The sequence below is a fragment of the Squalius cephalus genome, assembly GCF_949319135.1.
Source record: "Squalius cephalus genome assembly, chromosome: 20".
NCBI lineage: Eukaryota > Metazoa > Chordata > Actinopteri > Cypriniformes > Leuciscidae > Squalius > Squalius cephalus.
Window position 1 is genome coordinate 19,376,279 of NC_137141.1, and position 13,325 is coordinate 19,389,603.

General features: G+C 40.1%; 1 protein-coding gene across 1 annotated transcript in view; it reads left to right on the top strand.

The window, feature by feature from the left end:
• Positions 1-1,859: 1,859 nt before the first annotated feature.
• The window catches only part of ttc27 (tetratricopeptide repeat domain 27), an 83,304-nt gene continuing 71,838 nt past the window's right edge, over positions 1,860-13,325 (top strand). The window contains exon 1 of the mRNA XM_079852669.1: positions 1,860-2,122. Within this exon, the coding sequence (XP_079708795.1) occupies positions 2,035-2,122 (88 nt within the window). The 5' untranslated portion in view covers positions 1,860-2,034. The remainder of the gene's footprint in view (positions 2,123-13,325) is intronic.

The window sequence follows — 13,325 nt, forward strand, 5'->3', positions numbered from 1 at the left end:
ACATTATTTTTATAACTTAAATATTTGGACATTTAACATGTAGCTACATTAAAGATGATTGTAAATACATGTAGGGCAAGTGCAAACACGTGTAGCTATTAACTAAGCTATCATGTTAATCGGTATCTAGTACATAAGCAGACATTAATGGTCATTATAGTTCAAACGGCATTTATCATTTTGTAGGAATTGTAATTATGTGCTAAAGAGAGTGCCAATTCAAATTAATTTGAGCCAATGGGATTGTTTGGGGTCCTAATAGAGACCTGGGCTGCATCCAAAATCATACTCTGAGTAGGGCCTAGGGTGGCTACTTATTTTGAAAATGTAATAACTATAAGACTGCTAAAAAAGCATGTTAGTGCAAGTTTATGATAGCTGTCATTATCATGTAACCTAGCTACCAGCCTCAATTATCGCTTCACTGACATTCACAAATCCTCTCCCGTGGCCTCGTGGGATAGTAAAGTGTCCATCCAATGTACACTTCAAAATCTCGCTGGAAGTAGGTCATCCGGTTATTTTTTGCGTATTCTTTTATTCGGACATACTTCTTTCATACGGTTTTCGCCTATAAGTAAGGAAGTCTGCGATTTCGTATGCAGCCCTTTCTTTTACTGTCTATATCCCCCTGTTTTCACAGGATTGTAAATGCAACGCATTTTTGTTCATTTACATATATTCATTTTTGGCATTTAGTAATTTATTTTTAATAAACACTATAAGTGGTTAATTAAAAAGTGTTATTTAAAACACGAGTGTGAGCGTAAAACATGATTGTGACGTCATATCGCGACCGTTGCCGTGTGGCCTATGTAGAATAGAAAGAATGTGTCCGCTGTGTAGGCTCTATAACAGTGTAAACAGCTCAATGACCCATTTATGTAAAGGCTTAATTTATGTCTCGTAGACCGGTCCGTAATTACTCTATGTAATGTAAGAAAAATACAGGGCAACCGCAAAAGTTCAAACTCAAAATTCTAAAGATGGCTGCGCGCTTGTTTCTCTGTCTGTCATGAAGCTTTTATATTCACATCACAGCTCTGTGTCTGCTTAAATTAATCAAATGCTTTATTGGTAAAAAGGACAAATATAATTAGCATGAGAAGAATGATAAGAGGAAAAGGGCTCGTTGACTGAATAAAAGTTTCTCCAAACAAAAAGAAAATAATCTCTGGCTCTGTCTCACTCTTTCAGTATGCAGTTGTTTAGCATATTCTTTCATCTTTTTTTCATTTGCTAATCTTTCACTCTCTGATTGAGTTGCCTAAAAGCAATGGTTAGCACAAACACAAACTAAAAAAAGTTTTCAACTTTTATAATTTTAAGCTCTATTATACAAAAGAGAGCTGTAACTGTAATAACAAAAAAAGTGGTAATTTACACTGGGAATTTGACTACAAAAGTTGTAGGCTAGCCTACTTATATTATTATTCTAAAATTAAATATTAGTAGGCTACCTATCCTAATAATATAAAAACAGTTGGGTTAATGAATTTGATAAAACAATGAATAAATTAATCAAAATAAATTCTGCAAGGCCAGAATGAAAGGTCATAACATGATACATTTGAATACAAGTTAATATTTCCTTTTTTGTGTTTGTTTAGACATTCTGGACATGTCGTCTGGACATTATCGTAGGCTATTATTTACCGGAGTGCGGATACAAGTCAAAAAATGAACAGAAAACAATGGTTAATTAGCCTACAATTCGAATTTGCATACAAAGCAGATACTATTTCAATCGTGTGATAGATTTAAAGTAACCTAACACTGATTTAACGTTGCGTTCATTTGAGCGCCTGGTCAAATTTCGACGCTCCCTTGGCGGCGCTTCCTTATTAAGTATCCCATAATGCACCACGTTGCTGTCATGGCTGCTCACTGATGACACTTACAGCACATGGGCAGAAATCAAACACATCAGAGTGAGCACACGAACCCTTCGCAATCGCATCTTACATTCACACAGAGCAGGTCTCGAGCGACGTGACGCGTGTTTTAGTTCTCTTCTGAGGGTTGACGAGGAGGATGATGATGATGCTGCAGCTGGAGGCGGCGGTTCTGGGCGGACTGAGTCCAGGTCCGGACTGGAAACAGATTGGCTTCAGCACCGCAGGTAAGAGACAGCGGCAGAGATCTTACATCATGTGCTTTTGAGATGACGATATTGGCTGATGTTGATGGTTTCGTCCAGCTATGGATAATAATACGGGTTTGGATCTGTTCGGTTTTTGTTGTGGATGTTTTGCGTGCTAGTTGATCAGTGTTTGCTGGACGCAGCAGTTATTCTCACGTGGTTTAAATGTGCCGCATGTGTGTTGAAATCTCAGCGCCGCGCCGACGCACAGGACTGAGTCCAGACAGACTGTGAACCGAGCGGCATTTGACAGCGTTCTGACAGCATAACTTCTGTATCTGTGTATTGACTGATTGGAGAATTTGTGAGGGCATCTTTAGCGCATCTGACAGCCGGACACATGAGGATAGATGCCTGTGTATCCTATTGATGTCGAGGTGAGCATGTGCATGAGAGAAAATTAGCTGTTTTTTAGCTCACAGTTTTAGAACAAAGCCGCATGTACACACTCCTATATGTGCCCGTGTTAATTTAAGTGGGCGTCCACTCAGGAGGACGTGTTAATAACGAGGGGCGCAACACATTTGAGGTGTGTTTTTTTTATTTTTTTTATTAGCGGAACTTATTGAACTCGTATAGTTAAAATTATTTTCATGAAAGAATGTTGTTTAAATTATTGTTCCGTTAACTGTTCCCCCGAAACCATTGATGCGGACGGAACGGAACACCGTACTAAATACACGGGCAGTGTTTCTTGCTTCAGTGTTTAGGCTACGACTCAGCGGCACCGCAACACCACTACAGATTCTACAGCGCGAAACATACAGCGAGCATGTAGTGCGATTCTCGAACGCATGACTTTAATGAGCAGTACTTTTATCGAATCTAATCCGTGCAGCGAATGTAGTTCCATTTCGAACAGATGACTCCGAGTTGGTTCTGAATGACGAATCTAATCTGATTCCTGAATAAAAGAGTCTTAAGAGTCGATTCTTTTAGTCAATTAAGCAAATATAGTTATTGTTCCGGACAAATGACTCTTTTAGCCGGTTCTTTTTAGTGAATCAAAATACAGCGTTGCTAATGTAGTCCGGTTCCCGAGCAAGATATAATTAAGGGTCGATTCTTTTAGTCATTCAAGCAAAGAGGGCGTGTCTCATTCCGCTCGTGAATCAGTATATCTGCTCAATGATTAAATGTAAATGTAATGTAAACAACTTACGCAATAATTATTAAACAAACAGACAGTTGATGGCACCCATAGTTTTTTTCCCCCTCTCTATACTATGGAAGTCAAAGGGTGCAATCAGCTGTCTGTTTACCAACATTCTTTAAAATATCTACTTTTGTGTTCAACAGAAGAAAGAAACTCGTACAGTTTTGGAAGAATGTGAAAATTTTTCATTTTTGGGTGAACTATCCCATTCAGAAATGTGGCGTAATTTCTAGTAAGGGAGCATCGTGAGCATTGATGCTTCCTAGTTTTTGTGGGATATTTTTAGAGAGCGAACAGTCTAGTGCACTGGAAGGATTTCGCGATTGAGGCCCTGTCCCACTTTTTTTGCCGTAACGCCGCTTTGACTGTCGGGAAGAAGTCTGCTGTGGAGCTCGCTTCAGTGCAGGCTTGGCAAAAGTGTGCATCGAGGGCACATATCGTCGCAAAGGGGGGCATCCGCGAGCACCCTTCTGAAACCTAAAATGACAAATGGGACGCCCTACGGTCTCTTGGACTTAATGGACACGTGCACGCGGCAGCCATATTAAGTCCACAAGACCGAAAGTGCAATTTAAGGCCACAAGACCACGAGTCCATATGAAGTGTGCCATTTGGGATCCAGCCGAAGTGTGCCATTTGGGACAGGGCCTGAGACAGCCCTTATAATGGCCGGCTCTCTGATCAGTGCCCTGACTACTGAACTAGGGAGCTAATTGAGATGCACCCAGTGTAGTTAGGTTCCCGAACAAATTTTGCCAGTTCTTTTTAATGAATCAAAATACAGCGGAGCCAAAATAGGGTGTTTCTTAAACGGAAGGCTGTACCCTAGTGAGGCTGGGTCTTTCCTAGTCCAGTCCTCCGGAGTCTTGTGGGCTAGAGTCATCCTCCGCATTAAACAATGAGAAGTCTTGACAGTGCACACATGGCTACATCATAAATGTTTCTGCCCCCGTGTTTTATATAAAAAAGCTTTATTAAAACTGACCTTCTATTAATGCAGTACAGGTAATTACAACCATCTGTGGTCTCCCAGTGGATTACATTTTATGCACAGTTTAACATTATGTGATAAATTTACAAAATAAAAGAAAACATCATGCCTTCATCTCCAAAATATTTTTTTTGTCTTGCATTACATGGTGAAATTGGACAAGTTCACTGCCACTTCATTTTCCGGTGATTCATTTTGGAATTGGAATGTGTGCAAAGGATTGCGGGTAAATGGAGGATGCGAAGGATACACTTCAAAATAAGGCAAATGAAGGATGCGAAATGAATGCTGCCTTCAAACAATCCTTCAAATTGAAACGTCCTTCGACAGAGCTTGATGATGTGGCAGCTGAGATATGCAGCCTTCCGATTGAGAAGCACCTGTCCTGTAGTCGGATTGCTGAAGAAAATAGGCATAAGAGACTATTCTTTTGGTAAATCAAACAAATACAGTGACGTTCATTTCCTGAACAAATGACTCTTATGAGACGGGTTTTTTTAGGCAATCAAAATATGAACGAATGACTCGAGTGAACCGGTAACACCACGGTTCTGGATTTATCTGACTTGCTTATTACTGAACCGCAAGTTATTCATCATGCCTGACTCGAAGTTAACAAAGATCTGTTACTATTATGTCAATGGCGGTCTAATGTTGATGTTGCTGGTTATATTAGTATTTCAAGTATAGGCTACAGCTTTGATTATACAAGTCGTCTTTAAAACGCAACACTGATGGTGTGGTCTGGATGTGAACATTGGCCATAGTGTACTTACCCCCCCCCCCCCCCCAATTAGTCTATATGATTTCATTACTTCTTTTATTGCTTGCCTCTCATTTCATACATTATCTATCGCCCCCGTCTCTTTGTCAGTTTAATGTGCTGTAGTGGTGTGACAAATAGCTGTGTACAGTGTATTATGTATATTGTAACTGTTAGTAATTTGTATACATCCTACATTGCATATTTTCTCTCTCTCTCTCTCTCTCTCTCTCAAACATCAACCTCAGGAGTGATTAATGTGTAACTCATAGGATAGTGTCTGAAATGTCAATCTGATCTTCAGTAAAGCTATATCAGTCTGTCCTCATTCAGTCACATTTATTCACTCCAGTTTCTCCTCAGAAGAGATCAACGACTGAGTGAAGTGTCTCAAAGCGAAGCATTCTTCTAGAAATAGTGCAGCTTTCTTCATCGTATCAGAGGTGACACCATTTTGTATCTGCAAAGGGAAGCGAAGTAATCCAAGATCTAAACTGAATTCAAGGCACTTTATACTATAATCAAATAAGGATCCATTTAATTCAGAGTCGCTCTCCATATATAATATCCTCATGGGTTTATTATAACTGCCTGAGGATAAAACAAAAATAAGTATTTGCTTTTGATTCTTTTTGGCATATTTGCAGCATCGTTCACCAGAAAAAAGTGCTTTAAAGTAACTGCATGTTTGGTATAAATAAACAGTTTTTCTGAGTGAGAGCTTTTTCAGGCCGGTTCTTTGTGTACAATGAACTATTTAATTTCACGGTTCACACATTTCTTGCAGGTGTACTTCTGCTGCTCTCCTTTTTGTTTATGAGTTTCCTTTTTTCCTCTGTTATGCAAGTGGCTGAAACTGAATTTGAGTTTGATCTTGAGGATTTTGGAAGTGAACTTCAGTTGTATTTGTGTAGTAGACATGGAAATTTAAAGGGATAGTTCCCAAAAATGAAAATTCTGTCATTAATTACTCACCCTCGTGTCATTCCAAACCTGTAAGACTTCCGTTCATCTACGAATGTGTGTTACGCAGCACGTTTGATCTTCCACAACAACCAACTAGGTTTATTGTTGTGTGTTACGCAGCACTTTTGAGCTTCCGCAAGAGGTTTGTTCTTGCGCGTCAAGCAAGTTCGGTTGTGCTTCTGTTTATGTTCGCTGATCAATGTTTATATGTGAATTAAAGCCTAAATTCAATCTGTTCATCATATAAAGCAACCAAGTCTCTTTAGAAAATTTGGACTAAACGCCTCAATTCATATGGATTAGTAGTTGTACAATCTCTTTAGGAACTTTTTGAAGTGACAAAGTGGTAGTTGTGTAGCTGTCAATGGAGGGACAAAAAAGATCAAAAAGATCTTCATTTGTGTTCCAAAGATGAACGAAAGTCTTACGGGTTTAGAACGAGGATGAGTAATTAAAGACAGAATTTTCATTTTGGGTGAACTAACTAAAGTCATTTGTTTAAACATTTGTGAGTAGATATCTTTGTTACTTAGTCGCATCACATCTTGACGTACTACTTGATGTACTCGGATGTTGGTAGGTTTATATATATATATTAGGGCTGTCAAACGATTAATCGCGATTAATCGCATCCAAAATAAAAGTTTGTTTTTACATAATAATATGTGTGTGTACGGTGTATAATTATTTTCTATATATAAATACACACACATGCATATTTAAGAAATATTTGCATGTATATACTGTGTATATATATTATATATAATTTATATTATATATAAATATTTTATATATAAATAACACATTTTTCTTAAATATATATGCATGTGTGTGTATTTATATATAGAAAATAATTATACTCCATACACACACACATATTATGTAAACACAAACTTTTATTTTGGATGCGATTAATCGCGATTAATCGTTTGACAGCCCTAATATATATATATACACAGTGTGTGTATATATATATATATATATATATATATATATATATATATATATATATATATATATATATATATATATATATATATATATATATATATATATATATATATATATATATATATATATATATATATATATACATACACTGCTCACAAAAATTAAAGGAACACTTTTTTATTTGGGCCTGGCATGAAATCAATTAAACCTGTCTGATCATTTTCTCGTTGGCTAAGCAGCTGAGGGCATCGTTAATCACTTTCAGCTGTATTGGTGTTCATGGACTTAACAACAGGTGCACTACAGTGGCAACAATGAGAAAACCCTCAAAACAGGACTGGTTTTACATGTGGAGGTCATTTCAAGTTTCTCCCTCTTGATCTTTTTTGGCTGGTTTTCCACTCGTGCTGGTTTTGGCTTGAGTAATTATCTCTACTGGCAGTATGAGGCGATTCCTTAACCCTACAGAAGTTGCACAGGTTGTCCAACTTCTCCAGGATGGCACATCCACACGTGCTGCAGCAAGAAGGTTTAATGTGTCTCCCAGCACAATCTCCAGAACATGGAGGAGATTTCAGGAGACTGGTGGTTATTCTCGGAGAGCTGGACAGGGCCGTAGAAGGTCCTCAACCCATCAGCAGGACCGATACCTGCTCCTTTGTGCAAGGCGGAACAGGCTGAGCACTGCTCGTGCCCTACAGAATGACCTCCAGAGGGCCACTGGTGTGAATGTCTCTACCCAAACAATCAGGAACAGACTTCATGAAGATGGCCTGAGGGCCCGACGTCCTGTTGTGGGCCCTGTGCTCACTGCCCAGCACCGTGGAGCTCGACTGGCATTTGGTCAAGAACACCAGAATTGGCAAGTCCGCCACTGGCGCCCTGTACTTTTTACAGACGAGAGCAGGTTCACCCTGAGCACCTGTGATAGACGTGAAAGAGTCTGGAGAAGACAAGGAGAACGTTATGCTGCCTGCAACGTCGTTCAACATGACAGGTTTGGTGGTGGGTCAGTGGGTCAGTGATGGTCTGGGGAGGCATATCCATGGAGGGACGCACAGACCTCTACTGCCTAGGAAATGGTGCTCTGACTGCCATAAGGTATCGAGATGAAATCCTTGAACCCATTGTCAGACCCTACGCTGGTGCAGTAGGTCCTGGTTTCCTCCTAATGCACAACAATGCCCGGCCTCATGTGGCAAGAGTATGCAGGCAGTACCTGGAGGATGAAGGAATTGAAGCAATTGAATGGCCTTCACGATCCCCTGACTTAAACCCAATAGAACATCTGTGGGACATTATGTTTCGGTCCATTAGGCGCCGCCAGGTTGCTCCTCAGACTGTACAACAGCTCAGAGATGCCCTCACACAGATCTGGGAGGAAATGCCACAAGACACCATCCGTCGTCTCATTGGGAGCATGCCCCGACGTTGTCAAGCATGCATACAAGCTCGTGGGGGCCACACAAGATACTGAAAAGCATTTTGAGTTGCAGAAATTAAATTGCATTTCACTCTGATTTTAGTGTGTCTACACAATTGAGCCCTCAGTAGGCTGAAAACTTTTATTTCCATTAAAAGACTTGGCATCCTTTTGTTCCTAAGACATTGCCCTGTCGTTATTTGTATAGATATCCAACTTCATATTGAGATCTGATGTATCTAATGTGGTTGTTTAATGTGCTCCTTTAATTTTTGTGAGCAGTGTATATATATATAAATATATATATATATATATATATAATATCGCAGCCACCGCACTAGCCAATATTTTTAATCGAAGGAGACATAGGCCCTTATACTTGGGAGCGGCCGCAAATGAGGTGTTTCTGGGTGTTTCTTCCTCCTATCTGCTTTGAGGTCTTGATAAATTGTGGCATTTCTTTGTTGTTTAGAATCCAGTATTCATGTAATTCTTTTGTCTTTGAGTTTAATAAAGAACACTGTCTCGTCTTCTGTCCAAACATACCGCACCTTCTCTAAAGAATTGACTTTTACGTATGCCAGGTGACCTGTAAATGCAAAAAAACTTTCCATTGCAGTTTTGTGAAATCTTCCTTTTTCAAATTGCCTGAAAAACCACCTCATGCTAGCGTAAACTTTTTTGCGATTTATAAGTGGGAGTTTTTGTGAAATGGATGTTGGTTTCCATTGGGCGTATTTTCAATTGACAATTTCAGTTTGCGCAATTTGAAGGGTAATGGAAATGCAGCTAATGTTCATGTAACCCCTCTCACCCGGGTCCTTCACACCCCGCTCCGTGCGGGTCTCGAACCCGGTTCTCCGGCATGAGAGTCAGGCGCTCTAACAAGGAGGCTAAAGACTGCAGCCTCTAGCGTCTATCGCCAGAGCGCCTATTGAGATCAGAGGAGTGAGGTTTACTCGCACAGCAACTACTAGCTGGCCTCCGTTACACTCACCCCCCTAAACCTCACTCCCATCCGGGTCACGGCACCAATGTAACCCCTCTCACCCGGGTCCTTCACACCCCGCTCCGTGCGGGTCTCCGGCATGAGAGTCAGGCACTCTAACAAGGAGGCTAAAGACTGCAGCCTCTAGCGTCTGTCGCCAGAGCGCCTATTGAGATCAGAGGAGTGAGGTTTACTCGCACAGCAACTACTAGCTGGCCTCCGTTACATTCACTCTAAGAAAAGTCGTTAAAAATAGGCCCAATATACTGTAATATGTATTTCCCATATTGAATTTTCACAGATGTTTTACGTGTAGTTTGAATTTCCCATTGATTGTGGTGTTTTTTAGGGTTAAAGAAAATTGTATTTCCTTTAAAAGAAAGTAAACTTAAAGGGGGAGTGAAACACTTAGTTTCAGTCAATCTCATGTTAATCTTGAGTACCTATAGAGTAGTATTGCATCCTTCATATCTCCAAAAAGTCTTTAGTTTTATTATATTTATAAAAGAAAGATAGGCTGTACCGAGTCTTTCCGGAAAAAAACGAGCGGCTGGAGGCGTGCCGTGTGGGCGGTGCTTACGCGCCGATAACAACACACAGACATTTGAAGCAGTTTTACTTACTGCCTGCGGTTCCAACGCACAACCGTGAACCTTTATCGTTGGGACTGCTCCATCCTTAAACATTAGACGATCTGCAAATCCGGCGTCGAACTGAACTTCCCTAAAGCCGAGCACAGCGCTTTGATGGGCGTACTGCTTTCGCTCTCTCGCTCTGGTCTACGGGTGCGCGTGCGTTCTTCCGGGAGAAGTGCCCTTAGGACCCGTATAAGGAAATTCCGCCCCATCTGACGTCACACATGCCCATACATACAGTCGGCATCTAGTCATAGTTGGGGGCGTGGCGAGGGTGGAGTCGGCGTGGGGGAAAACACAGCGAACATCGTGTGTATTTGAATGACAAAAATGTCTTATTGCGAGTCATTGACTACGTTTACAAGCTGTCAATATTCGGGTTATGGTCGGGTTAAGGTCACTATTTGGGTTTCTGAAACATTCGGAATAACCCGTTTACATGCGTGAGTAGAGAGAGTTACTCCTGTATACATGGAATTTGTAATCAATTATCCCGATGTAAACGGCGACGCACAGTTAGCGTCTGGACGTACGGACAACCTTAAGACGCAATATGCGTCATTTCCGATTCTTCTTCCTGTATCCAAAGACAACAACAACAGCAGCACGCGGATAATGAATAGTTCGGGGCAGATAGCGATTAGCCTGGTAATACCAGACTCTGCTACTTCACTTTGCTTCGTAGACAGAGTCTGGAATGGCATAACAGAGAAGTGTTTTCTCTCTTGCTAGGGGGCGCTTGTCTGAAGTTTAAAATCATTGGTTACCCGTAAGCCAATCACATAACGTTTGGTTATGGCGTGTGTTATGCGCATGCTCGGCCGCATTTAACTTTCACTGTAAACACATGTATGATGCGAAAACAAAACCATCGAGCGAAATACCGGAGTGAACATGGCTGTGAACGACTTTTGCAGGTTAAGTTAAGTAAATCTACGCATCCACGGTACAATCAGCGTGTACGTCACGGCTCTCAGCCCGCCCTCTGTTCGTTGATTGGCCCGGCTGTTTCCAGACCGGTGGCAAACAGAAAGCTCTGAAGCTGTCTCAGACTAAGTACAGAAGCGAAATGAAATTGAGCGGAAGTACGAAGTCTGACGTAGTCAGGCTAGATAGCGATTGCCTTTGTTTGCGTTTCCCTCCTCACTCCAAAAGTGTGGTGCTGTGCTGCGTCTCGCCATGTTTACATCTACTTCTTGTTTACTTCCGGTATACTGCACGCGGGTTTCTGTATGCGCCGTCTCTACTCAAAAGACCAAGATTCCTTGCGAATAGAACATGCGCAGAACACAAATCAATGTTCCTTTTGATGGGGATATGCCGATACGCATTTAAACATGACCAAATATTCGGGTTAGAAAAGGGGTACCCCAGGGATCATATCCGGGTTTTTAAAAACCGGGATATGAGCATATTCGGGTTTTTGCCGGTGTTTACATGGCCGTGCGCGACTGGGTTATTGCTAATATCCTATATTTGAACGGGTTATTGGCTGCATGTAAACGTAGTCAGTGACGCCTGCCGACCGGCAACGTTCGTCTGTTATAGGACAACTTAGTTTGAATAAAATTAATATTTGTGTAGTGTTCAATGTTGTTATCAATAGGGGTATTATTTCATCCGCAACCGCATCACAAAACTCATCATCCGCACCAACGTTTTTTGACTGTATTTCAAAGCCGCACCCGCCCGCCATCCGCTGATTGATTGTTTTGCGGTCTATGGACGATACAATGCTCTGCTGATGCAAGCCGCAAGAAAACCCTTGTCTGTTCTAGAAAGGATGCAGCAAAGATATTTAATGCTAATGTATGAGGCATAGCCTACGCTTAGTTTCATTCATTTACGATGAGATGCGCTCTAGTTCAACTTCGCAATGCAATGCAAGTGAACGCGGCGCATCGGAGCCTCACGGTTATTATATTGTCTCCTATATTTTTATTTTATTTTATTCCTTTTTATTTATTAAATACATGCAATTGGTTGATGAAACATTTATTAAAATTAAGATACAATTTGTACAAAACGAAATTCGCTTTAAAGAAACGCTTTCTACAAAGCAAAACTTAATGAAGTGGTAAAAATCATGTCTGACGATTTACAAAACAAAACTTCATTAAGTGGTAAAAACCATGTCTCCCGATTGCAAATGTTCATTGCTAATGTTTATTATTGCAAATGTTTTTCATTTGTTTAATAAATCTCATAATGATGGCACATCACTATATCATAGCTTTTATTTCTATCTCAAATGATTGGCGGTCGGTCAAGGAGTACTTGGCAAAGAATCAAATACAGTTGGAAACGACGTAGACCATTAATAACACAGACTGTTAACAATTGTTTTGAATTAGTATTTAAACATTCTCTATGATAAAAAATGTTTGTAAAAAATATTTTAATAACACTGTTTTGGCGGTTATAGAGTTGTAATGACGGTGTTCAACTATAACGTCGGTCTCACGGTTATATACTAACCGTCACACCCCTAATCTACTCACACAGTAATCTCAAAAAAGAAAGCTCAAAAGCCATTTTGTCCTCCTTTCCGGTTCTGTGTGTTTATTAGGAAGGATGTAGAACTTCAATTAATAATTTGTTTGTTTATTGGCGGTACAGAAAACAACACAGCAACTCTTCGGCATGATTGTCCCGTGTATTTCAATGAGCACCGAGGCAATGTTTTCCCCCACGGGCTAAATTCACATCACGTGACGGGGCGTTCCCGGGGGTGTTCCCAGACCAACCGTCTGTATCTATACTCGAAAAAAACTTTCAGAAACTTGTGACAAACCGGAAGGAGTATTTTTGGCACAGGAATACTCCATCAAACGTACAACTTAATTTTTGAAACTTTGTCCATGTTTAGCATGGGAATCCAACTCTTTAACAGTGTAAAAAAATTAGTATCCATGAAATAGCATTTCACCCCCCCCCCCCCCCCCCCCCCCCCCCCCCCCCCCTTTAATGTTGTCCTGGCAGGATATTACCAGTATCTTTTAAAAAAAAAAATTTTTTTAAATTACATAATGTTAAACCATTTACAGTTTTTCACTGTATAGAGTATCATAAGGTAACTTAAAAATTAAAGTTTTTTTACTGTTTTTTTACTTAATTTTTACTTCTCTTCTGTTAAAATATAATAATATTATATTATTATAATAATAAACATTTCAGGTTAAAATGTTGTTTAATAATGTCTAAAATAAAAAAAAAAACTTAAGAGCACAAGGTACTGTCAAAATTAATACCATAACCAATAACAAAAATGTGGACAATCATTAAAAATGAGGACCCTTTGTGACATCC